The sequence below is a fragment of the Ailuropoda melanoleuca genome, chromosome 6 (genome assembly GCF_002007445.2).
Source record: "Ailuropoda melanoleuca isolate Jingjing chromosome 6, ASM200744v2, whole genome shotgun sequence".
Classification (NCBI taxonomy): domain Eukaryota; kingdom Metazoa; phylum Chordata; class Mammalia; order Carnivora; family Ursidae; genus Ailuropoda; species Ailuropoda melanoleuca.
Window position 1 is genome coordinate 51,887,206 of NC_048223.1, and position 27,285 is coordinate 51,914,490.

General features: G+C 35.6%; 1 protein-coding gene across 3 annotated transcripts in view; it reads left to right on the top strand.

Moving 5' to 3' along the window:
* PTEN (phosphatase and tensin homolog) overlaps positions 1-27,285 on the top strand; it is an 89,948-nt gene that overhangs the window by 38,821 nt on the left and 23,842 nt on the right. For 2 of the 3 annotated variants that reach the window (XM_034662385.1, XM_019794265.2), the window contains exons 2-4: positions 14,199-14,243; positions 20,050-20,093; positions 21,910-22,148. In XM_034662385.1, coding sequence (XP_034518276.1) covers positions 14,199-14,243; positions 20,050-20,093; positions 21,910-22,148 — 328 coding nt within the window. The remainder of the gene's footprint in view (positions 1-14,198; positions 14,244-20,049; positions 20,094-21,909; positions 22,149-27,285) is intronic. The other variant, XM_034662384.1, reaches the window with a different exon arrangement.

A 27,285-nucleotide genomic window follows, 5' to 3' on the forward strand; every position in this document is an offset into this window, starting at 1 on the left:
TTTTTTTTTTTTTTTTTTTTTTTTTTCATTTAACATACTTAGGAATTTTCCATACTGGCATGGAGATGGAACTGATTTTGTTATTGGCTTTTATTCCATTTTATGATCATTCCATAATAAACAGTTCCCTCTGATGCACATTTAGGTTACTTCTTGTTTATTACTATTGAAAACAGCCTTCTAATAAACATTTTCACACATGTACCTTGGTGTCCTTTTGCAAGTATTTACTGAAGGTAAATTCTTAGCAGTGGAACAGTGGAATTGCTGAGACTGGTGGAATTAAACTTCTACCCTCAAAAACAGTGTCATTTTGTATTCTCACCAACATGTAGGACGAGTATTATCAAACTTAAACTTTTTGCTATTTGTTGGTAATTTGAGTTTTTATTGCATTTCTCTAATTGTGAGAGTAAGCAGCTTTGTGGTGTTTATTGGTCATATTTCTTTCCTTTGGTTTGTACCTGTATACTGACCCTATCTTCAACTTATTTTAAAAAATTTTTTCCCTAATAATTTTTATGAACTCTTCAAAAAATAAGGAAGTTAGTGGTATTCTTTGTTCAGACAATTTTATAATGCCCCACCTTGCTGGTCTTTTGAATTTTATGACTGCAAGATTCAGGTGAAGCTGTTAAAAAGAGCTTGATGGATTATCTCTGTTTCAAATTATTGCTAACTGTATGCTTTACTAATATATATATAAAATCATGGAATGTCAAAGACTTTGTTGTTGATAGTTGTTTGTTAAGGAATATTCTGTAAGAAATAACCTTACTTAAATAGCAAATTGAAAACCCTTTTAATCTAGAAAAATGTCATGCATCCACCACTCTTGAGTTACTGAATCAGAGCAACATTCTCTTGGATAGAGACATGGAGGCAAAAGGGAATTCAGTGGCTCCTGAAACTTTTTTTTTAAGTTCTGCTTGTTCTCTGGCTCTAGTGTCATACAGCTGTCTAACCTGTGGGGTTCTACCTTATTTAAAATTGTTGGTTTTTGATCCAAGCATTTCCTTACTCCAAGCCTTTTCTTTTGTTTTAACCGTTTTTATGTTCCTTTATATATGCTCTTTTGTATTCATCTAGGATTATTCCCCCCCCCTTTTTATTCCTGGTTGTAAACCTTTTAAATCTGAACATTGTGAGTAAATTCTCGCAGCTGTATTGATTGGTTTTCTAAGATAATTTCTATTCATTTGCCTTTTTTAAACTAGTATCATTTGTGATTGTTTATACAGAATTTAGTTTTTAAAGTCTCTCTAGTTTTTCCTTTTAGATTTTGAGTTATGAATTCATAGCCTGTTATTTAAATGAAGCTTTTGAAATCCGTTTTACTGATCTGTATCATATCTAACCATGCCAGTATTTCCTTCCTTGTCTGACGTGAACTCTAAAATTATATGAACACTTTCTCCCTGTTTCCTGGCATTTCCACTCAAACTTGTTCCTCATTCTTGGCTAGAAATAGGTCCAGAATTTTAGTTTTCTTCTTTATTAATCTATTGATAACATTAATCAAACATATCAGGAATTTGTTAGAAAACTGCATATGGTTGAAAATACTTTTTCAGTAGGTATTTTGACAGTTATGAAGTCCCATTTATTACTGTAGTTTTCCTGTTTCAGTTTTATGCTCTGTTCCAAGAATGTACCCATTTGCACTACCTTACTAAGGTATACGTATTATGGTCTATTGGATTTTTTCAAAGATCTCTATATTTTAGACTTGTGCTATCCAGTATGTTAACCATTAGCCACATATAGCTACTTATGTTTAAATATAAATTAGTTAAGATAAATGTACTCATTCATTTTCATTTGCACTAGTGTTCAATAGCTACATGTGGTTAGTGGCTACTGTGCTGGACAACAGAACATTTTCATCGTTGTGTAAAGTTCTATTTGACAATGCTATTCTTAGTGCCATTTTGCTTTTCATTCTAAAAAGTTTTCATTCCTGAAGATGATATACTCCTTCTATTGCTATCTCTGGTATTAAGCAAAATACATTTGAGATATTTTGAGTTGGGTTACATTTTACATATTGGTAGTCATAAGTCAGATTAGTTTTAAAATCAACTTTATTGAGGTATAATTTACATGCGGTAAAATGTACTCACTAAGTGTACAGCTCAGTGAGTTTTGACATGTATATACATCCATGTACACATCACCGCAGTCAAGATTTAGATCATTTTTATTGCCATAAAAGTTTTCTTCATGCCCCTCTGCAGTTAGTTCCCCAGCGCTGCTTAATAGTCTGTTTCTAAATCTTAACTGTAGTTAAGTTTTGCCTGTGTTAATATTTTGCATAAATGCAGTTACATAGTATACTTTTTTTGGTCTGGTTTCTTAATCTTAGCATAATTACTCTGGTTGCTGCTTGCGTCAGTAACTTGTGTGTTTTTATTGCTGAGTAGTATTCCACTGTATGGTTATGATATGATTTATTTATCCATTCACCTGTAATGAGCATTTGGGTTTTTGTAAATTTGGGCCTATTATGAACAAAGCTTCTGGGAGCATTCATGTCCAAGACTTTTGTGGACATATATTGTTAAGTCTTTTGGTTAATATCCATGAAAAGAATTGCTAGGTCATAAAATAGAATTACTAAAAGAAAAAAATGTACATATATTTAGGTTAATGGAACAGAATAGAGATTACAGGAAAACTCAGACATACGTTGTTAGACAAAGATGCCAAGAGAATTCACTGGGGACAGGATACTCATATTAACAAGTGGTTTAGGAACAACTGAATGTCAGTATGAAAAATAAAATGAACCTCGACTACTTGTTGCAATACACAAAAATCTCATATTACATACAAATGGATATTGTAGATAGAAGCATTAAAGTAAAATGTAAAACTATAAAACTAATAGATAAAAACAGAGAAGAAAATCTTTGTGACCTTCAGTTTAGTCAAAGATTTCTTAGACACTACGTAGGAAGTTAACCAGGTAAGAAAAAGTTCACGTTGAACTTGATCAGCCTTAAAAACGTCTGCTGTTTGAAAGACACCATTAATAAAATAAAAAAACAGCAAGTTTGGTGGGAGAACTACAAAGCATATGTCTGACAAAGAACTTGAACTCAATGCAATATAGAGATGATTTTGCAAATTCAGAGAGGACAACCCCATTAAGAAAAGGACAAAACATTTGAACAGGAACCTTATAAAAGAAAATACTGAAATGATAAGTAAGCATATGAAAATATATTCAAAATCAATCATCAGTGAAATGAAAATTAAAAGATCATGAGGCACTGTTTCTTATTTAATGGGATGGCTAAAACTTAAAGGGCTAATAATGGGTTAGCAAGAATGTAGATCAGCTGGAACTCTAATCCATGTTGGTAAAAGTGCAAAATGATACAACTTCTTTGGAGAAATGTTTGGCGGTTTTTTATTCATAATAACAGCTTTTTGAATTTTTTCAGTGGGTTGTAGTTCACTTCCTCTGCTGTTTCTTTTCCCTCTAGTTTTATTCCTGTTTTGAGAGAGTAGATTTTCTTTCTTACTGGGGATCATTATCTTTGATCAGACTTTAATATAAAACTCTTAGTTTTGCTTTTCTATTTAACTGAAGGTAATATAGGAGAAGGCAGTACTGCACAGGCAAGTGTTAAGAGTGAATTTTTAACAGGATACTTTACTTGTATTGGATGTATGACTGATTTTAAGTTTGACAACCTGAAGATGACTAGGAGAAAATAGTTAAGGATTAGAATGTTTGGAGATTCCCTGTGTTAATGGGATTAAGGCAGAGATGATTATATGTGAAAAAGAAAAACAACAATCCAATTTCATGTTTTAGTAGTAGCAGTGGCAGCTATAGGTGTATTAGAGTTCTAAGAGCAAATTTTAAAAACATGAATACAGCAGAAGTGAATATGGTGCCAAATAGTTAGCTATAGAAAAATGTAGCAAATAAGTAGTTGTTTTGCTTTTTTTCTTTTCAGATATGATTTTTCTTTTTTACCTATTTTTGGATGTGTGGGGACTGTCCAGCGTTCTTAGGGTTTTTTCTGAATGGGATACTTTAAAAGAGTGTTTGCTTCTGGGTTTCTCTCAAAATTCTGGGAGCATATGTTATTATGATTGTGGTTGTCAGTACTGGTACTCTGTAAATACAGTAGTACTTGTCACAGAGTAGGTAGTCAATAAATATTTTAAGATGAATTTTTATAAATTCTCCAAGCATTTGTAATGATCTAATGCTCTAATAAAATAAACTGTAGTATCAATATGTATTGGCGCCAAGCAGAGATATACCAGTTCACAAATGACCCTCAGACTTTACAGTAAGACTTGAATTTAATTGGCCAAAATTGATTTAGTCCACATAAAGCCCTTTAGTGGATCCATCAATTAGTTGTTGAAACATGGAAAAAGCATGGCCAGGGGAAAGGAAGCTTTAGCCAATGAACCTCATATTTTTGGCAAGACAATTCCTGTTGTAAAGATGGAGACATCAGAATGTCTTTGTTAGAAATTGCTTTCACTGGCTTCTTTTGTTTGATTCCACATTTATTCAGCAGCATTATACTTTCACTTTTCAGTGGGTCTGCTTATGGCAAGGTATTGGACTTCTCATAAAGATGTGGATAATTTAGTTCCTGTGGCAGTTGGACTTTTCAAGGAAATTAATATATTGCTGTTATAGTCTTTATGATATTTATATATCAGTCATATGACATGAGTTTGAATATGTTCCTGAAAAAAATACTGCTCAATATACTGACAGGATCAGGGCTCACCCAAAAGGTAGAGGATCAGACCCTGGACCGTCACAGAAACTTCACACCAAATAACAGAATTTCTGAGGCCTATAAAGAAAGTTTATCTTGCAACCCAGATACTTCCCCCCCGCATTGGAACAAGTTTAATAGTATGGTATAAGTGTGTAGAGCAGCTAGATTGAGTTTTTCATTTGATTTATATAATCTTGCATCTTCACAATTGAACATTGTGTATTAATTTGCCTGTAGAGTGCTCTAATTCGTATAGCAAATATATGTAAACATATATGTCCTATATTTCATAAAGAAATATTATAAATAAGATCAAATTTAAAGTTGCTCTATAATCACTGACTCTCTTAATTGTAGTATTTAGTCCATTTACATTTAGTATAATTATTGAAATGTTTTATTTACCATTTTTCTGTTTGTGTTTAGTTGTCCAGTATTCCATTTTCATTCATTCATTCATTCTTACTCTCATTCCTCTTTCCTGTCCTCTTTGGGGTTAATAAAATAATTTTAGGTATTCCATTTTAATTCTGTTGACTTTTTAGAGGTTGTGCAATAAGGATTAGAAAATGCATTCTTAGCTTATTATAGTCCTTTTAGAGTTAATGTGAGCATTAAAATGTAAGAATCTTACAAAAGTAAAATTCTGTATTCCTCCATTTCTTTTATATGTTATTGTCATATATTTTATATCTACATATGTATTAAATCCCAGAATACATTGTTATTTTATTTGCTTTAAACAGTTGTCTTTCAGAGAAAGGGATGGAGAAAATGTTCTTTTATATTTATTCCCATTAGTTCTCCTCAGCCTAAGGGGCAGGTCTGATGGCGACAAGTTTTCTCATTTTTTGTTGATCATTTTTTTAAAAAGATTTATTTATTTATTTGTTTGAGAGAGAGCGTGGGGGGAGAGACAAAGGGAGAAAGTGAGCGAGAAAATCTTCAGGCTGACTCTGTGCTGAGTGCAGAGCCCGAAGCCAAGATCATGACCTGAGCTGAAGCCAAGAGTTGGATGCTTATCCATCTGAGCCACTCAGGGTCCATTGTCTTTCATCTGTCCTTCTGAGTCTCCAGTAACATATGTGATAAAGTACTTCATATTGTTCCACAGGTCACTGATGAGCTGTTCATTTTTTCCATTTCTTTTTTCTGTTCTTCAGATTAGATAATTACTACTAATCTGTTGTCAAATTCATTATCTTTGTGTTCCAGCTAATATTTATGCGTAACAAACTGCCTCTACACATATATATGACCTAGAGCATTTATTTATTTTATACTCACAGATTCAGTGAGTTAGGAGTTCAGATGAGGCATGGTGGAGATGGCTTGTCTCTGCTCCACAATATCTAGAGGCTTAGTTGGGAAGACTCAGTGACTAGAAATGAGTTGGCACATTGGGGGCTGAATCATCTACAGGTGTTTTCACTCACATGTCTGGTAAATGCTGGCTGTTATCCGGGTCTTCAGCCTGGCTGTTGGCCAGCACCCCTCTACTTGGCCTTTCCAAGTGGTCTCTTCACGTGGGTTAGTTCATGCTTCATCATATTGTGTTTGTTAGCTTGATGCCAAGAGTGAGAATCCAGAGTCCAAGGTGGAAGTGCATGACATTTTTATGATCTAGTCTTAGAAATCGCTTAATGTCACTTCTGGTGTACTCTCTTGATTTAGGCAGTCACAAAGGTGTGCCCAAGTTCTAGGGGGAGGAACCATAGACTTTACCAGTTGATGGGAGACGTGTTAAAGTTAGGTTGAAAGGAGAGCCATGTGGGATGGGTGATGCAGTCATTCTTGAAAAATGCAGTCTGCCACAACTTTCTTCTGTAGTCTCCAGTCTTCTTAAGAGTAGATTTTTCTTTCCAGATACTGAGCTTTTGAGGCCTAGAATTTCTGTCTTTTATAGTTTTCTGTATCTTTGTTGAGACTTTTCATTCTTTTACGTATTGTAATCATCTTCCTTTACATTCATTTATGTATTTATAGTATCTGCTTTGAAGTCCATATCTGCTAGTTCCAACATCTGGTTCATCTTGGAATTGGTTTCTATTGACTGCTTTTTTCTGTTGGTCATGGGTCATATTTTTCTGCTTTGCATGTCTAATAAATTTTAATTGTATGTTGAATGTCGTGATTGATATGTTGTAGGTTGTGAATGATATGTCGTAGGGAGTCTGGTTTGTTACTTTCTTTAAGGGTGTTGAGTTTCATTTTGGCAGGTATTTAAATTGACGATTAATCTTCTGGTATTGTCAGGCTTGGTTTTCCTTGTTAAGGCAGGCCTTTCAGTTTTGTCTTTTGTCTTAGGGCATGGTCCTCAGTTCTGAGGTGTGGCCTTTCTGGGGTCTCAGCTGAATACCTAGTGTACTTAAATGAAGTCTCTCCATTCTGGCTGGGCCAGAACTCCTCCTCTTGGCTGTGCCATCTCTGGTGTCATCTCCATTATGCTTTCAGATCCTGCACATATGCAGCCCAACCCTTGGCCAAGGACCAAAGGTGAAGTTCGGTACAGATTTCTGAGGCTCTCCTGTTCAGTCCCTTTTCTCTGCTGTTCTGTTCCACAAACTTTAGCTGCCTTAGCATCCCTGAACTCAAATCTTTGCCTTTTACCTCAGTGAGACCTCTGTTCCATCTGTTCTCTTTCCTTCTGCTGTGCCAGAAGAGAGCCTCCAAGCTGAAAGCAAGGCAGTCATGGGAGTTACCTCATGATTCTTTTTTCTGAAGTATTGTAAGCCTGTGCTGCCTTTTGTTCAGTGCCTTAAATGGTTACCTCATACATTTTGCCCAGTTTTACATTTGCTTATAGCAAGAGGATAATTCTTATACCAGATACTCTATAATGGTCATGCTACTATAAGAAAACTTTTAATGGACGACCCCTTTATATTGAACACCAATATAAAAAGATCTTAAGAACAAACTTATTTAAGGTCTGTAATTTGATTACAATAACCTTACTACTATAAAATAATTTATAATGTTCTAATTCTGCATTTTATTGAATTTTACCCATAAATTTGTATTGGTTTTTTCCAGAAATGGCAAATACAGTGAAAATTTTTATATTATTCTCTGTCCCCGACCGATGCTAATCATTAATGATATTATTCCCCCGTCTCCAACCTGGATGTTGTTTTAATAACTTTAATATTACACACCAACAAGCCACCACCAGCTCGATGCCTATTTGCCATTTTAGTGTATTTCCATTTTACTAGCCCAGTCACTGTTATTTTGTGGGATATTTAATTTTATGAAAGGTTACCCCGGTAGATTGTTTTCTTTTCTAGAAGTGAAGAACTGAAGTGATTTTTTTAAAAATCATGTTAAAAGGAGTCATTAAGGCTATTTATTTAGTAAGTTCTCAGTACTTCCTGAGTGAAATGTAGGAAAATGTAAGATGGGAAGCAGAGATTCTCAGCACTTGTGCCTCTGATAAGTAACACTTGAAATTTAAGAGAGAATTAAAAACTGGTTTTGAATATACGTTGTAGACACTTAGAGTAATACAGGAAGTGTCTTGATGAAATTAAAGATTGGGCTTTCTATGACTGTGCCTCTAGGAGGGATTTAAAGAGCAGTTACCAACATTTTAACAAATTGTTTGTGTTTTGTTAGTTAATCATCGTTTTTCACTGAGATCAAATTTGCAATTTTGTGATAGTGTATGCTAATAATTTTTTACAAAATTGTCCTCAAGACAGGCTGAGTATGAATGAAGATACAATTTTAAAAAGCCTCATGAGTCTTTATAAACAGGAATTGCATGAATCTCATTAAAACTATTTCTGGGGGTGCCTAGGTGGCTCAGTTGGTTAAGCATCTGCCTTTGGCTCCTGGGATCAAGCTCCACATTGGGCTCCCTGCTCAGAGGAGAGCCTGCTTCTCCCTCTCCTGCTCCCCCTGCTTGTGCTCTCTCTCTGTCAAATAAATAAATAAAATCTTAAAAAAAAAAAAAAACAGTTTCTCAAGGAGGACTGTTGTCACATTAAAAAAAAACCTGGTTTCCATTTTTTTTCTAATTCACAAATAGTATGTGGAAATATTTATTTTAATGTAAACTAAAATATACTGTTCAAAAGCAGTTGGATTTCTAAGCTCATCAAGCTCGCTTTCTGGAGGTAAAGTAGTGATATATACCTTTGTCAATTCTATACTTTTTTGGAAAATACGGTAGGACAGGAAACTTTTTTTTTTTCTTTTGAAAGTCGTATATGCTTATGTTTTACCCACACAGTTGTGGAAGTGTTGAAAGTGAATAGTGAAAACCTCCATGTCTCCCTGAAAACTTAGGTAACTGCTCTGACCATTTTGGTATTTCAACCCCACCTGAGTGTGTGTGCAGGGCAGCCGCATGTGAATCGTGTTCCCTGGATTTGGGCTGTAAGATGAGTGATATTTATACAGTATTGGTTTATGGATTTGGATTCAAAACTTAATTTACCAGACCCAGAATGAACTAAAACTGAATTGTTAATCCTCCAAAATACCCTTTTCTCTGCTCACATTTAAATTGTAGGCTTTCTGTGAGAAAATTGTATTTTGCAGATCATTTCCTGCTTATTCATTTTCTTTCAAAACAAAACAAAACCTTGAAGGAAAAGATATGGCAGATAGCAATGAGTTGTTGTTTTCTAAATTTTATAGTCACTGCCCTTCAAATAATTTGTTTTTGTTTTGGCTATCCCAATTATCCTTAACATTTATCTAAATTTCCAACCATATTAAAATGCAAACTGAGAAAAAGCTAAAAGTATAAAGCTTCTGGAAGAAAGCGTAGAGTGTATTTTTGTGAACTTTGGAGTAGGGAAAGATTTCTCAGGATACAAAGGTCTAAACAAAAGAAACATTTGATATATTGGATTTTTATTAGAATTTTATTTTAAGATTTTATTTATTATTTGAGAGAGAGAGAGATTGAAAGAACGAGTGGGAGGAGGGGCAGAGAGAGAAGCAGACTTCTCGTGGAGCGGGGAGCCTGACATGCAACTCAGTCCCACCACACTGGGTCATGGCCTGAGCTGAAGGCAGACACTTAACTGACTGGGCCACCCAGGCACCCTTTTTCAGAATTTTAAGTAGTTGATTATCAAAACACATTATTAAGGAAATGAAAAGGCAAGTCATAGATAAGGAGCAAATATTCATGTCAATATGTATGTCTGATAAAAAACTTTTACCCAGAATATATAAAACTTCTGTAAATCAGTAATAAAAAGCCAGTTAATCCAACTGGGGGGCTGGGGAATGAGCCAGTGACTTGAACAGACATTTTCAAAGAAGGTATAAAAATGGCTAATAAACAAATGAAAATATGCCTAATATCATTCATTAGTCATCAGGGAAAAGAAATTTAAAACCACAATAAGGTACCAGTTTATACCCATTGGAAAAGCTGTGCTTAAAACTGACAGTGCCAAATGTTGATGAGACTGTGGAGCAACTGAAACTCTTTTAAAATACAGATAGGATTGTAAAATGGTATAACTTTTGGAAAACCGTTTAGTAGTATCTGCCTTACGACCCAGGAACTCTACTTCTAGTTATTACTAATTTACTCAAGGAAAATAAAAGCTTGTGTCCCCAAAATTCTTGCCCAAGAATGTTTATGTACTTATTCATAATAACCCCAAACTGCAACCATCGTAAATATCCATCAAAGGAGGATGGTTAAACAAATGATGATGTAGTCATGCAGTGGAATCTTATTCCAAATAGAAGCAATGAACTGTTGATACATGTAACATGGATAAATCTGTAAAACATTAGATTAAATAAAAGAAGTCAGTTACAAAAGACTACGTATTGTATGATTACGTTTATATGGAGTTCTAGAACAATGACATATTAATTTGTGGTAATATTAGCTGCCTGGGAGCTTAGTGGGGTTTGACTGCAAATGGGCATAAGGAAATTTTCTGGAGTGGTGGAAGTATTCTGTATTTTTATTGAGATGTTTGTACACCTAAGATCTGTTTTGCTGTATTTAAATTTTATCTCAGTTTAAAGAAAAAATCCAGAAGTACAAATCGAGAAAGGTTATAGGAATAGAGAAGATAAAGAGGGTACGAGAGACAAGAGTGAAAGGTGTGTAATACCACTTTTTTCTGTTGTATATTCATAATTGAGTAGAAGTCATCTTAGCAGAATCAGTGCTTCCTTGGTTAGTTGAAGAAGTGGGCTAAACCGAAGAATCATAAAAAGTGACATATACCTTAAATATTTAAAGAAAAGTACACATGAAATGTTAGAATGAAATATTGTTCTCTATGGCTTATTAACCACCACCACCAGAACCACAAAGTAGTAATTTTTCTTTGTTTCCCTTTGCCCCTTGGCAAGAGTTCTTAGTCTTTTTTTATGCCATGTACCTTTTTGGCAGTCTGGTGGAATTTATGGACCCCTTCTTAGAGTGATTTTAAATTAGGAATACAAATATATCTGTTACATCAATATTAGTCATTTGTATTTGTTTTGCAGAAGGAAATAAAGATTAGAGATAATTGAAATTATAGAATAGAACAACCATAGAGAAAATCAATGATCATCTTTACCTTTCCGTTCATTAATAGAACACTTGCTTGTTTGCTGTGTACGTGTTTTCCCAGAATGCCCATGGTATTTCCAGCCTCCCCTGTGGCTAGATTTGATAATATGATAACTTAAGATCTATTGTTTTTACGTAGAAATGATGAGTTCTTAAAGGAGGGGCCTCTCCTTCTTTCCCTTCTCCAGTCTGTTCCTACTACAAATATGATAGCACACCATCTTGGACCTTGGGCTGCTCATCAGGTTGGCTGAGCATATGGTGGAAGGGTCCTGGGCTCCAGTGCTTTATGAAACAAATCTCCCCAACCAGTTATAGACTACTAATCCTAGAATTTATGTGAGAGAGTAGTGTATTTAATATAATGAGCATATTTATGTATGAGCCCCTGCCCTCCTTCTTGTGTTTCTCACAGCTAAACCTTATTCTCACTGATAGTATTTGTTTGACGGCAGGGACAATAAATAGTTCATAAATAATTTTATTCCAGGGAAACAAGCAGTTTCAGGTTCTTAATACATGTTCTCTCAATACATTTAAATAAAAGATAATATTGATAGGAATGGGTATCAAGGAATGAAAACATGAAAGCATACTATTAAAAAAAAAATACTAGTGACCCGGAACCCTTGATGAAACACTGGTCATGCGAGGAAAGAGCCTGGTCTAGAAACTGCTGAGTGGTTTATGGAATGAGGGCCTGACTCTGCAGAAATTAGAGGAACCCATCTTGTCATACTAAGTCCATTAGAGAATATTTTGTTGGTATTGGAGAAAGTCATTGTTACATTCATTTTGATATAGTAGCTCAGAAAATATTAAAAAACCAAATGTTTGCTAGAATACTATAGTTAACACAGCATATAAAATCCATTTGTAGTCTAATGACTTAATTTTTAAGTGTTGATTGTAAATAATATTTTGACCTTTGCAACAATTGTAGTGTGACATACAAATATTTCAATTAGTGACAAAGTTACAAGTAATGCTCTTACTGTGTAGCATGATTTTTCATGTCCAAATTTATGAACTCTTTTTCCCCTCTACCCAGCCACACACATATTTTCAGCCCTCCTTCTAGTAGCTAAATTGTAATTTTGGTTGTATCAATTTTGGTTTTTTATGTGATTATGACTAGATAAATGCAGTTTACAGTTAAGTACTGTAACTGTTTTTTCCTGAACATTCTATTTTTCCTGGAGTTAAAATTCTCCTCTCTTTTAGCTCCTTTAGTTTCTATGTTCTTAACTTTAATTTATCCCTAAACTGTATAAATCTCTTAACATGTTCAAGCACATTTGGTATTATATTGATTTTATCTTCTTCAGGAGCCTTCTGAGCTACCCTGATCTGGGTCAGTTGCTCACTAGGTTTGCTTATAGCTGTCTACTTAGGATATTCCTTCACCATCATTCTGAGGATTCCCTTTTCCCTTCTCATGAGTTGGATTCTTCATTTCTTGGTATCGTCCTCTTTCATGGTTTCCCACCCTTGTTTTGGTGGAACGCATCTTCTAGTAACTTCCTGAGAGAATATGTGGGCAGCAAGATTATTTGAGATTTCTCTTGTTTAAAAATGCCATTATTATATATTCACACTTGATTTAATGTCTCTTTTGGTATGGAATTCTAGGCTGGGAATAGTTTTCCCTCAAAGTCAGAAGGTTTTGCCCAGTTGTTTTCTAGCTGCTAGTTTGCATTAAAAAGGGTGGTGTAATTCTGATTCCAGATACTTTTTATGAAACCTGTTTCCTCTTGGGCAGCTTCTAGGATCCTACATTTATCTCTTCAGTATTCAGAAATTTCACTGAGCTATATATGCCTGTATTTGGGTCTATTTTCATCATTTTTGCTGAATACTCATCGTATCCTTTGATTTTGGAAATTCCTGTCCTTCAGTTTGGGGTATTATTCTTGAATAGTATCTTGGATTTCTTCTCCTTGTGTTTTCTGTTCTTTTTTCTAGAACTCCTACTCATATGTTGAAACTCCTAGACTTTAAATCTTTTTAAATCTTCTCTTTTGTTTTCCATTTGTTATTTATTCTGCTTACCCTGCTATTTCCTCAGCTTATACTTTTCTAACCCTTCTCCCCTATTACCTACCTCATAAGAGTAAACAAATTTATATGCATAAAGTACTTAAATGTGGTAAAAACACACAGGCAAGTGCTTTTATTGGCTGTTAATTGTTGCTGTTGTTTAGTTTTGTAACTGGAGCTCCGGAGAGGTCTTTGGTCTTGATTCTTTGGCTTATTAGCTATATGACCTTCAGCAAGTTTTGTAATTTCTTTGACACCTATTTCCCTCATTTGTAAAATGTGAATAAACTCTACCTCTCAGATGTTTGTGTCAACTGAGAATATATACGTGAAAATACTTAATAAACTTTGTATGGAGTTAATAGTTACTACTTGCATCTTTCAAATATGAAAAGTTTCTCATTTGAAAGAAAATGATGGCTGAATTTTCAGGGTTATTTTTAGGATTACTCGATTAGACATGACTATTTCTTGCACACTTGAATGAGCTAGGTGAACTTGAGCTAAGTGCTAATGCTGCCTTTTAAATAACTTATTTATACTCAACCTCATAATGTTAGGCCGGAGAGAGAAGATTATGAAAATATTTATTCTATGAAAAGCTCTGGCTTTACTTCAGATTGTATAAATCTGTGTAATGTAATAATTATTTAACAATGACCTGATTACTAGTTTAAACCCATGAAGGGGATATTTATTGGAATTTATTTATTTATTTTTCTTAAATGGTATTTGAGGTTAGGAAAAATGGAATCTGTCTTTTAGGCTTTCTCAATAGTATAAATGTAATTTCAAATGTTAGCTCATTTTTTTAATGGTGGCTTTTTGTTTGTTTGTTTTGTTTTAAGGTTTTTGGATTCAAAGCATAAAAACCATTACAAGATATACAATCTGTAAGTATGTTTTTTATTTGTATGCTTGCAAATATCTTCTAAAATAGCTATTAAGTGAAAGTTCTTTCCTTGTTAGAATCAGGTAGAGTAAAAGATATATTTTAACAGAATTGTGTTCCTAAAACAATTAGTCCAAGACGTCTGATAAAGAGCATTGTTAGGTCATTCAGAAAGTGTTGTGATGAGGTCAAAACAATGTTGGCACACATTCACTTTACTTGATCTGATTTAAATGACTTGGCGTCTAGCCCATCTTTGAGCTAATGACCATGTGCTAACTTGAAGTGTAATTCACAGCAGAGCTTTTCTGTTAAAGCATTAATAACATCTTCCATGGAGGTATGCCTCAGAGTGGGTGTCGTTGTATTTATTCTGTGTCTTTAAGTCATTTGATTGAAACAGCTGTTAGGGTATTCTCTAACTGTATATCACATAAATAAGTTACCTGACATTGTTGAGTTGGGTGGTTTCTCTTATTTGGTGCAGGGATGTAAGGATTGCTTGCTTGGTACAGCTAGCTTATCTTTAACCTTTTGTATTTCTTTTTGACTTTGTGAGTAGGGATGTGAAAAGGAAAAAAAGACAAAAAAATTAGAAGAAAATATTTTATCATTTTTGCCCTTGAAGACTGTTATTCCTTCCCAAAATATTGACCCATTTCCTACCTTTTAAAAAATGGTATATAAAATTTGTTATTTTCTACCTGGTTTTTATTTTTCCTATGTGATGTCTATAAATTATGCAGCAGGAAAAATTTTAATCTGAAGTTATGTTTCCTGATTGACTGTCACAATTTCTGTAGAATTTATTTCTCAAATGTAAGAGCAAGATTCTCTTCTGCCTTCAGTGGGTTTTTAAATCATCACCAAAAAGGATGAAAGATTCTATGTGCCTTGTCGACTTGTGGGATGTTGCTTTTCTATCTTTAGTTTAGTGATCTTTCTGTCATGATTAGACCTCAGAAGACATGAGAGTGAAGTAGACACCATTATTGTTTCTCCTAGTGAGTTTTCATTATTTTCCTCGGACTCACAAAGAAGCGGACATTTATGCCGTACTTGCCACATGTTAGACCTTGTAAAACTTGTTGGCGGTACAGAGGTGAACAAGATACAGTTTTCGTCTCTGGTAGTTTACAGTCTAATGTGATAGGTACATAGAATTGCAGAAGAGGTAACTGTTGTACAGAGAGAGCCGTGTAGAGAGCTGTGGAAATAGTACTTGTACCCTGTAGGAAAGTTTTCATAAAGAAAGGCCTGTTTGAGATGGGGTGAAGCATCTGCAGAGGCTCCCCTGCAGGCCTCCGGGCGGGGAAAATGGCATTGCAGGCAGAGAGGATGGCATGGAAGAAGCTGGTCGGTGTAGCAGTGTTTAGAATATGGTGGGTAATTCCTTATGGTCAGATTATGGAGGGGATGTGGAGGGTGTGGGGTGACAGGTAACAAGCTGAAAGACAAAGGTGCTGTAGAGACTTGAGTGTTCGTGGACCCCAGCTTGCAGGTGTGCATACATCTTCCTCTCGCCCTGATTCACTTCCATTAATAAGCCTTGTTGCAGATGCCAGGATGTTTCTGTGGTGGGAAATAAAAACCACAAAGCTTTATACTTTTTGAATAACTAGATTGGGAAGCTGTGTTTAAAAAAAGAAAAGCAAACACAGGACAAGAAGTGTCAAAAGCTGCAGTCCATTAAGTGAGTCACTTAGGTTTAGACTCTCAAGATGAGGCATTTAGAGTCCCAGAAGGAAGGTTGGAAGGTACCAAAGACAAATTCTGCCCTAAAAATTTTATTCAAGTTTAACATTATATCCAAAGAAAAGGAAGGAAATCCTTTCCGTTCCTGTGTTCAGTGGCTTCCTGCTTCCAGAATTTAGGACCTAGGTTTGCACTGTCAGTGCTGTGGATCACTTAACATTATTATGGTTAAAGATGGCATTGGGAGCTCGTCTGGGAACTTGGCTGCCCATTTACTTTTGTGTTTCTAAACACTGGACCCCAGAGTTAATGAACTGTCTCGTTATTAGTTGAGAGTAGCTTCTGGTATATATATTTCAGCTCCCCTTCCCCACTCCATTTAACAGAGTCATAGACTTTCAGAACTGGAAAGTACCTGAAAGAGATCATTTAGTCCAACCTTCTCATTTTACAGATGGGGAGTCTGAGGCCTAGAGAAGTTAAGTGAGTTGAACAAGGTCACTTAGGTACATATGGTAACGGACCACCCACCGTTTATGCCAGTCTTCCCTTTCTGGTTTTGTTGTTGTTGTCGTTGTTTGTTTTAACCTCCCCAAATTTTACGTCAGAAGTTTCTAGAACTACCAGGTTGTAGCATGTTTTGATTTCTGATGTCACTTTTCATTCTTCACCTTCTCTCTACCCCTGTTTGTATTTCTGGCTCTGGGTAAGTGAGTCTGGCAAGCAGCAGATGTTTCTATTTTATTTCTTATATTTTGGGGATGTTAATTACATGTGATGTATATCTTTGCAAACACATACAAACTGAAAGGTTCTAAAATATTTAACACTAGACATACATGTATTTAATGGTATATTATAAACTTTTTATGGCAGTTATGACGTGTGGATGAAGAACAGTTCTTAATATGGACTTTTTAATAATTGACATTATCTGTTTATATCTCTATATCATCAAGCGTTCAATAAAATATTTTAAGAAAGGACAAAATTAGCTTCATATCGTTAATCAAATTCAGGTATGATGATGCTTAGTAAATTTGTTTTGTGCAAGTGTGTGTATTTCATTTTTGTCTGTTCCTCTGTATACCTGTAGGCTGGTAGGGGTAAGAGGAGGAGGGAGGGAGATGGGGCTAGAGGAATAATACACTTTGCCTTTGAGGACCTTAAGTGTTCACTGGATCCTCGTTTTTAAAAGGGTTACTGTGTTTCATTGTGTATTCTGTTTGACATACAACTCTCCATCATTTGGTGGTGAACCTTTAATTGTTGCTAATTTTTATCTGTTAAGTTTTCTTTCGTAAGCTAGGGATAGTGATGTTGAAGAGTTACAGAAGAGACCTGCACGACTCTTCGGCAAGTCTCACTTCTCTGGAAGCTTTTCCTGTTAGTCTTATCTCTTCCTTCACTTTCTGTCTGCTGCTTCATTAAAAAGTCTTTCAATGCTTCTTCATCTGTCTTGACTCATATAAGCCGATATAAGGTGAAGTTTTTAAAAATGGTATGTTTTAAGTTGAATTTTAATTATAAGGAAGTATAAATGGTCAGATTTACCTAATACTTGTCTCAGTCAAATTCCATTTTCCATTTATGTATCTTCAGTTTTGGTTTGTTGAGAGACTGATCAACTAACATACCACACAAAAGTTATAAGGAACTGGGTTTGTGCATGCGTGTGTGTGTGTTTGCACATGTGTGTGCGTGTGCACAGTTATTGGAGAAGGTCTTAATTAAGAAGAGAGTCATCATTCTTACCCTAGCAACCCCTCCTCCAGATCACTTCTATCACTTCCGGCCCCAGTATATGTTCTCATGCACTCATCCATACCTGTAGAGATTATCATAACTTTTTCATGTTTTCATGATGTCTTTTTGTTGGTTCTATCTTTTATGCCAAATACTGCTCTTGTAGGAAGGCTGATTTTGAGTAAAATTTGTTACTGCTTTTGTTTTTAAAACTGTTCTCTATTTTGTATTAAAATGGAAGTATGGACCCCTGCTGGAAGAAGTTTGACTTTTGTAATCAGAGGTCCTGGGCTTGAGTCCTGGCTCTTCCATTTGCATATTGCAGTTTGGGGCAAGTGTTTTTTTAATGCTCTTCTAAATCATAGCTTTCTCATATAGAAGATGGAGATTATATTTTCTATTATTATGTGGTTGTGACTATGAGTTAAAAAACATGGAAACTCCTTTGTAAAGTGTGTACATCTGGTAGACATGTAATAGTTCATTATTTCCACTTCTCCTTCATTTCTGCCTCTTAACAGTAATATTTGAGAATCAGTTTATGATGGTAGTCTTAAGCGGTATTTGTCAAACCAAACATGTGAGCTCCTGAAAAAGCATGAGAATTTTAGAGGACTAAAGCTGCATGAAGCTCAAAATGCTTATTTTTTGTGCTGCCATGAGACCAGCTTCTTAGAATTGTTTCCTAGCCTATTCCTTCTCCCTCACCTTCTAAGTCCTATCTTTACATGAGTCCTTATAAAATATTGTGTTATGGAATCTTCACTATTTACCAGACCTCTTCTTTAATCTGTACTAAAGAACGTATAAAATGTGACTGTTCTCTTGGTCAGTCTTCCTCCTACCTGTCATGTTTTGTATAGGAGTAAGTATGAAATTACTTAGCAAGGATACATAAATATGCATATGGCATTACTAAATAAATTTTTTGAGCAAAACTCAGTATATGAAATTGTATGCAAGAAAAGGGGGAAAGCTTTGTTTTAAGCGGTAGTATGAAAGTCCATTTATTTCAGGTCTGACCATTTAGAAACTAGTGAATTCTAATTTCTAATTAGTTCAACTTTCATGTGGATTAGGATTTAAAACTGTTTAAAGTAGAGGAACTATACAGATATTTTTAGGACTTCTTAAATGTGAAATACATGTCCACAATCACTTATTGAAACTCTTGGGGCCAGTTGTGTTTCAGCATTCAGAACTTTTCCCTTTGCAGAAAGGTAACGTGGAAGCAAATACTTACTAGTATTATGTAACACCCCACTGGGGTCTGGAGCAGTCCCTAGCATGAAGTGTTTGACTCTTTACTCTAAGTGTATTAGTTAGAGAGTGCATGCAATGTCACGAACTCAGATCAGATTCTGCCACAATTGGGTCTGCCATAAGTTTAACAGAAAATGTTAGATGTTACAAACTTTTGGGATTTCAGAATTGGAGATTAAGGGTTTGTAGACCTTGATTTGTTTTAAAATGCTAAGCTTTTATTTTAAATAATTTTTTTAAAAATCTCATTTGGTTGGTACCTGTAGTTACCATGATTCTGCTGACCATGAACTAAAGTATGGGATCCCTTTCAGAGCCTTATTAATGTTCATAAACACACCTGTTTCATGAATAAACCAGTGCGTGATGACAAACATATCACTACTATTAAAAAGACAAATTTTAGTGTACTCTAAGTAATGCTACGTCAACATTTTACTCTTCTGTATTTACTTATTACTCCTTCATTACTCTCAGACTTTAATTAAAACTCATAACCTGAGAGATTATTGAAAAAGATGACCTTTGGCTTCTCTAAAGAAAGATCTGGCTTAAAATTTTTTTAGCAGGTGTTGTTTTTGAGTAGATTAGCATCATTCACCTTTTCTTTTTTTTTTTTTTTTTTTTACTTTTTCTTTGCCCTTATGATTTTACTATTTTAAAAGTAAATCTTTTTAAATAATAGTTTGAGAAACGATGTATGCTCAACTCTGAGGTAAAGACAATGCTGTAACTCGTTAGTTGTTTGTACATTCTTCATGAAGTCACACATACACCCCCTCAGCGCTCCGAGTGTCCATACAGGAAATTCGAGGGTACACATGCAGCTGGTTGGGAGGTGTGCGCCTGAGCGGCATCACGGGTTTTGTGAGCAAGTGTGTAAGCCATAAGTGCATAGCACCTAACGTCAGTTTCCTTAATGGTAAAATGGGGATAATGACACTACCTACTTCATAGGATTGTTAGGATTGAAAGAAACAGTTAATACAAAACAGCAGGATGCCTAGTACAGTATAAAAGTTCAGAAAATGTGTGTTACTATACTTTTTTTTTTTTGCCAGCACAAAAGATAACTTTAGATCACATCTAAACTTTTCTTTTAGGTGTGCTGAAAGACATTATGATACCGCCAAATTTAACTGCAGAGGTAGGTAAAAACTGCTGAGTAATGTATTTATGTTGTATAACTTAAAACCAGTAGACCAAATCTTACTATCATAGCAGTAATGAATAATCTCAATTATTAAGTGAGGTAAATATTTATCTTAAAGATGGTCTTAGACACTTTGGAAAACTAATTTAATGTTGCTGTTGTGTTTTAGGAAGCAGTTATCATATAAACCTGCCAGTACTAGTAGGAATACTAAAACGCAGAGTAGACTCTTAAGAATGAGGAAAGATTTCTAGACTAGCAATAAAATAGAGGGCTGTGTCTACTGTTGGAGGCATTTGGTGTAACAGTAGGAGATTCTAGGGAGAAAGAGAGCAACTTTAACTGTGGAGCCGTGAGCTAGAAGAGGGAGAAGGGTATGACAGATATGGATAAGAGGAGCCTGGTAGATGAGAGCAGGAGCCGCTTTAGGTGAGTTCTTCTCCAGGTGTAGTGAATTTTTCTGAGAGCCCACGAAAACCTTCTATCTGTGTTCGTGGAGCCTTGAGCCTCAAGAGACCTGGAGAGTGGAGAAGCTTGGCAGATGCTGCCATGATAGAAGGAGAAGGTGGATGCCATGAGCTTCATATTGATGTGTTTGCCATGGATCCCTTCTGAAAATCTAGAATGGACATTCAAACAGCTGGTTTGAGAATTCAGAGGCACTAATGGCTGAGAGCCCATACAGATTCACTAAGAATTTTTTCTTTTTCGTGAATTTAGGCTACTGCTTATTAGGCAAAGCGTGTTTTAGTCGAGGTTTATCTAGCTGTAAATAGATGTTTAATAGAGTGCCCTGGATGTTTTTGTGTGCCACTGGGGAGATGAAGATGCCGAGGCCCAGGTGAAAGCCGTCCCGGTGACTCTCTGTAATGGTAGTCATTGTCTCCTGGGACGATTCACCCAACACATGGGATCCTGTTCCACAGTATTATTGACTTGATTGAAGATAGAAGGCATACTTTTCACATATTTAGATGACACAGAGGATAATTATATGCATTAGATGTCAGTCAGGATTTTTAAGGATTTTAATAGATGGAACCGAGGCAGGGACCAGTAAGAAAAAATTTAATAGCGGTAACTCCTATTTCTAGGCAAGTTAAAAACAAAAACAAACAAAAAAAAACCACCTCAACTCTGACTATAGGGAACAGAGAAATTTTGGGTTGTTATAACCCATGTGAAAATACCTGAAACTTCATTAGATACACTTTACTACAACTGTGTACATTTTTATAAGTAGTTTTTTCAGTTTCTTTTGTAAATGACTTTAAAATCATGTGTAGCATACAACACTAACATTTGCAAGACCATCTTTAAATAACATGCTTAGGATTTTTATTATATAAAGTGTAAAAATCAGTCCTTTCCATTGTTGATTTATTGGTAATTTATACCTTCTCTGGAATATATGTTTTGTGGTGATATAATATATATTACGACTCCTTTTGTCAGAAAAATGCATTGAGAGCCCTTACAGGAAACCTACCTACGTGACATTTCATTTTGAATTTGCCTCTCCCTCTGATACGTTGACTTGTGCTACCTCTCCATAGCAAAGTTTCTTTCTTCTTCGGTTAAGTGGGGAACATAGTGCTCGGTGTCTCTGTCTTGTGGGTGGGTTTAAGAATTAATGAGAGACTTTTCTATTCAAAAATTGGAAAATTATCAGGCAGCAAATTATTTTTCTCTGGAGTTTTTCTTTTAAACATCTGTTAAGCTTATATGCAACATTTCTAAAGTTAACCTACTTTAATAAACAATTCAGGAAAGACTTTTTTCTAATTCTGGGGTTATCCTTTTACCACAGTTGCACAGTATCCTTTTGAAGACCATAATCCACCACAACTAGAACTTATCAAACCCTTTTGTGAAGATCTTGACCAATGGCTAAGTGAAGATGACAATCATGTTGCAGCAATTCACTGTAAAGCTGGAAAGGGACGAACTGGTGTAATGATTTGTGCATATTTATTACATCGGGGCAAATTTTTAAAGGCACAAGAGGCCCTAGATTTCTATGGGGAAGTAAGGACCAGAGACAAAAAGGTAAGTTGTATTTGATGCTTGTTTCCTTTCTTCTATCTCGATCTGAGCATTTATTGGAAAACAGGTTTTTGAAAAGATAATTGGTAACCCTTATTTCTTTATTCTGAACATTTAAATCAGTTACTACCTTAACTGTCACATGAGCAAATGACTGATTCTTTCAGTTTTTCTGTTCATGCTAGCATTTTCATTTCATGCTAGTAAATCTTACCTATTAACTGTATGGCATATTTGGTCTCATAAAATCCTGACAAAGCATTTAAAGAAGCAGTACATTGAACAAAAGTAGCTTGATATTTCTGAACCTTGCTTGAGAATAAGATGTCTTTGGATAATAACTTGGATGCCGTTTCCTAGTAAAGTGTGATCTTTACTTTTAAAAGTACATGCAAATTATTCTTTGATATGAATATTCATGAATGTAGTTATAATTAAGATTAGTCAAAGGTTCTTCTCTTATTCAGAAGACTAATGAAGACTATGTTGAAAATCAATGACAAACTTAATCTGTGTAGTATGTTTGAGGGGAGAACGTAAACTCTTGGGAGAATATTCACAGTAGTTTCCAAGGGATTCATTTCTTTGGATGGTAAGTGTGAAAAAATATGTTTATGTTCCTTTTAAAGAGATTTTGTACATTTCTTTGTCTCTGGGAAGGAAAAACCCAAACCACTCCAAATAGAGGGAGAAACTCACCTAGAGAAAGAACTCTATTGAGGGAAACATCACAACTTTATGTAAAAAATTAATCTAGTTTAAATAACATTTACAATCAGAAAGGTTCTGTTCCAGTTTAATTTGCTTGCCTGCCTTCTTTCCTTTCTTCCTTCTTTCCTTCCTTCCTTCCTTCCTTCCTTCCTTCCTTCCTTCCTTCCTTCCTTCCTTCCCTTATTTTTTAAGTAGGCTCCATGCCCAGTGTGGAGCCCAATGTGGGGCTTGAACTCATGACCCTGAGATCAAGACGTGAACTGAGGTCAGGAGTTGGACGCTTAACTGACTGAGCCACCCGGGCGCCCCTAAGCTGATTTCTTTTTAATTCAGCTTCAAAACAGAAACATGATAATTTCCACCATTTTAGCCGGTGGTTGCATTGATTCCTGGCTCCTTTTCTCCTTCCTCATTTCTTGTTTTATTTATCTTTGTGATTTTTTAAAATTACATCTAAGGATGCCGAAGTACTGTATATTGGTGATAGTTTATGAAACTGAATCTTACATTAGTGCTTGATTTTAGTGAATAGTGTTTATGATAGATTGCCTTACATTTCTTTGTATTGTGTATAATATACACAATTGGGATGTGTATGGAGTGAATTCTAGAATGGAGGGTCTGAGATGTCTACTTTGGTTCATTTTTTCGTCATCTAGAGAGAAACGGTTGCTTTTACTGATTAAAAATTTAGGAGGTAAATTATTCTACATTTTAGTGACTAAGTACAGGGCAGCACAGGGGAAAGAGAATGAATGGGAAGAAAACCATAGAGAAACGGGTCCGGTCAAAGTACAGTAGCCGAAGCAGTGGTAGAAGTTTAGAGCAAGCAGGGTGGATGAGCAGTAGACATTGTAGTTATGGGAAAGAAATCAAGTAAAAAGAATTTCAATGAAAATAGAGAAGCTGTGTAATATGGAGCCAGAGCACTAGATTTAAGCTCGCGACTCTTAAAGTGTTTATGTTACCTACCTTCTAAAAATATGATGAAAGCTATAGTCTCTCACTAAAAATGTGCACGATATACAGGAACGTAAAATTTTGCTCATGGTTTTTAATTACACTGAAATTTTTTAACGAAAGAGCTGCTAGTATTTATATTTTTAAATAATACATTAAAGCTATGCCGTTGTCTTTGACTTGACAACTTTTATGTCATCTTTGATATCCAATCAATTTTGACTTTGTTTTTGGTGAAAACAAGTGCTTAAAACTCTATCTCACGAAAGAACGAAAGAGCAAATGGAATCCGTAGATTTTTTTGTCAGATGAAAGTAGGCTTGTGTCAAAAAATAATTTTCTAAGATTCTTCAGAAAAATTCATGTTGCATCATTTTCTTTGCAGTTAGTTAATGAGATCATTTTTGGCAAGATTCTGGCATAACACTATGTTAGGAAGGAATGGATTATGACTTCACATTTTAGTTTTAAGGTTGAGAAGTTAAACTGTGTAAACGAGTTTGTATTTTATCCAGTTAACAGTGGGTAAAATCCTGGCTGTAGCATTTGCCTTCTGAAACCAGTGAACTTATGTGTAGCAAAGCATTTCATAATTGCTCCCACTTCTTGACAAAACCTCTTGAGAAGCCCTTGATTGAAAGTCTTGGCTTTCCTGAATTTGGCAATTTTCATAACAGTAGATTTTTCATGACAAATCATCTCGTACAGGCTGTGATGCAAGGCTTGGCACTCCTGAAGCAGTAAAATACTTCCACAACAATAGCTAAGAGTTCTCTCAGGATTGAGGATAGAGTCTTGCACCCCAGTGCACAACGATGAATAAAGCAGTCGTCACAGAACACGGAAACCTCTGTCTTCACCAAAGCAAGAAAACCAGATGTTTTGCCCAGCGTTAAGGTGTACTGTCTGTCTACAGAATACTGAGATTTCTTCAGGAGAAAGTTTTTTGGGGGCTTTTGAAAATGTTAATGTTCCCTGACGTTTCCAAAGAGGACTCCAAAATAAGTTTCATTCTTTGATTGTGTTACCATGCGTGTATTTGGTGAAAATTAGTAGCTGGCTAAACTGAGAAGTCATCATCATATACTAAAGGGAAGTGGTATTTCCAGTCCTTTCGTGACCTGCTTCATCGTTTTAGAAAAAAGAGGTCCGTTTTTCTGGAATGGACAGAATTGTTTGCTAGAGATACTGCAACAGTCTTAACTTTTCTGTTGCAAGCTACAAACACGTTTGACCATTTCTAAAGCATTTGCCTTCACTGCATTCAACTGCAACTTTTTTGTTTGGCCTTACAACCAACAGACTTGTAAGGTGCTTTACTCAGGATTTTGAGCTGGGGAGTAATTAAAGGTTTTTGTAGCAGTCTAACCTTTCCTAACTAAGCTGTGCTGTCACACGTGCTCTCTTTCCCCCTCTTAAGCACACTCACCCACACACATATCCATTCTGTCTGATGCAGACATCAGGAGAGTTGGCTAAATGCTTCTGATAGTGAGAACCAGCTGTAAAAGAAGCACTTGGGATAGTCTTTCACATCATACTCAGGGACACAAATAAAACCCAAGGATCCTTAAACAGTTTAAGTTAGATCCAAGAGAAATCTTCATAACGAAAAAGTGAAGACGTATTTTAATTTGTCATTGGGAAGATACCGTATTCCTCACAGTCTAAAAATATTGTCCATTCTGTTTCTCTGTAAAGGTGAAGAGAGATTTGGTAAACTGGCAAGGCCCATGGGATGTTGTTGTGAAATAGGGGCCAGAGTGAAAAGATAGCAAGAGAAGTGTTTATGAAAATAAAATGCAGTGTATTGTAGGATGTGAGCATCCCTGCCTCAGCAGCAGCCGCCAGTGCTCCAGGCACACCGCTCTCTTCTTCCTCTTACAGATTTGAATCTCCCCCAAATGGAAGGTAACGGGCTAATAGAGGATGGAGTTCTGTGTGTACTCTTAAGGGTGTACTCGGTAAAATTGTTATGTTTAGCTGTTACATTGTATCAAGATTCAGAGTTAAGTAATTTAGCCAAAATTGATCACTTTTAGCGTCTTGGAGTCAAAATAAATCATGGAGATCTGTTGTGCTTGGTTCATGATTGATTAATGTACCCAGACCATTTTTGGATGAATTATTCACGGCTGTGGTGTAAAGCAGTACTCTAATGTGCTCCTGCCTTTACTTCTCTGTATATTTAAAAAGGCAAAAAGAAATTTACAAGCAGATGCTGTTGATGAAGCTGTATTTTACTAATGGTTCCATTTGCATTTTATGTTGAGACGGTGTTAGAAATTTAGATTAAAGGGATAAAGATTTGGGGCATAACATTATGAACCTTTTTTGGCAGGAATTTTTCTTACTTTAAAAATGATAAAGTGGAGGCCCAGACAGGTGAACTAAAGTTCTGATTAAGATTATTCAAACAGTTGTAGAGGTTGCTGCCTATGCTCTCCTCTGGGATTTTGATGGTTTTGTCTCACATCGAAGTCTTTCATCCATTTAGAGTTTCTCTTTGTGTATGGTGTGAGAGAGTGGTCAAGTTTCATTCTTTTGCATGTAGCTGTCCAATTTTCCCAGCACCATTTATTGAAGAGACTGTCTTTTTTCCACTGGATATTTTTTCCTGCTTTATCAAAGATTAGTTGCCCAAAGAGCCGAGGGTCCATTTCTGGGTTCTCTATTCTGTTCCATTGGTCTATGTGTCTGTTTTTGTGCCAGTACCATGCTGTCTTTGTGATCACAGCTTTGTAGTGCAGCTTGAAATCCGCCATTGTGATGCCCCCAGCTTTGTTTTTCCTTTTCAACAATTCCTCGGCAATTCGGGGCCTTTTCTGGTTCCACACAAATTTAAGGGCTGTTTGTTCCAGTTCTTTGAAAAATGTCCTCGGTATTTTGATCGGGATGGCATTGAAAGTGTAGTTTGCTCTGGGTAGCATGGGCATTTTAACTATGTTAATTCTTCCAATCCATGAGCATGGAATATTTTTCTATCTTTTTGTGTCTTCTTCAATGTCTTTCAAGAGTGATTTGTAGTTTCTAGCATATAGGTCCTTTACGTCTCTGGTTAAGTTAATTCCAAGGTAACGCATGGTTTTTGGTGTTATTGTAAATGGGATGGATTCCCTAATTTCTCTTTCTTCAGTCTCGTTATTCGTGTATAGAAATGCAACTGATTTCTGGGCATTGATTTTGTATCCTGCCACCTTACTGAATTGTTCTATAACTTCTAATAGTTTGGGAGTGGATTCCTTTGGGTTTTCCATATAGAGTATCATGTCATCTGCAAAGAGAGACAGTTTGACTTCTTCTTTNTTGCCGATTTGGATACCTTTTATCCCTTTTTGTTGTCTGATTGCTGTTGCAAGGACGTCTAGTACTATGTTGAATAATAGTGGCGAGAGTGAGCATCCTTGTCCTGTTCCTGATCTTAAGGGAAAGGCTTCCAGCTTTTCCCCATTGAGAATGATATTTGCTG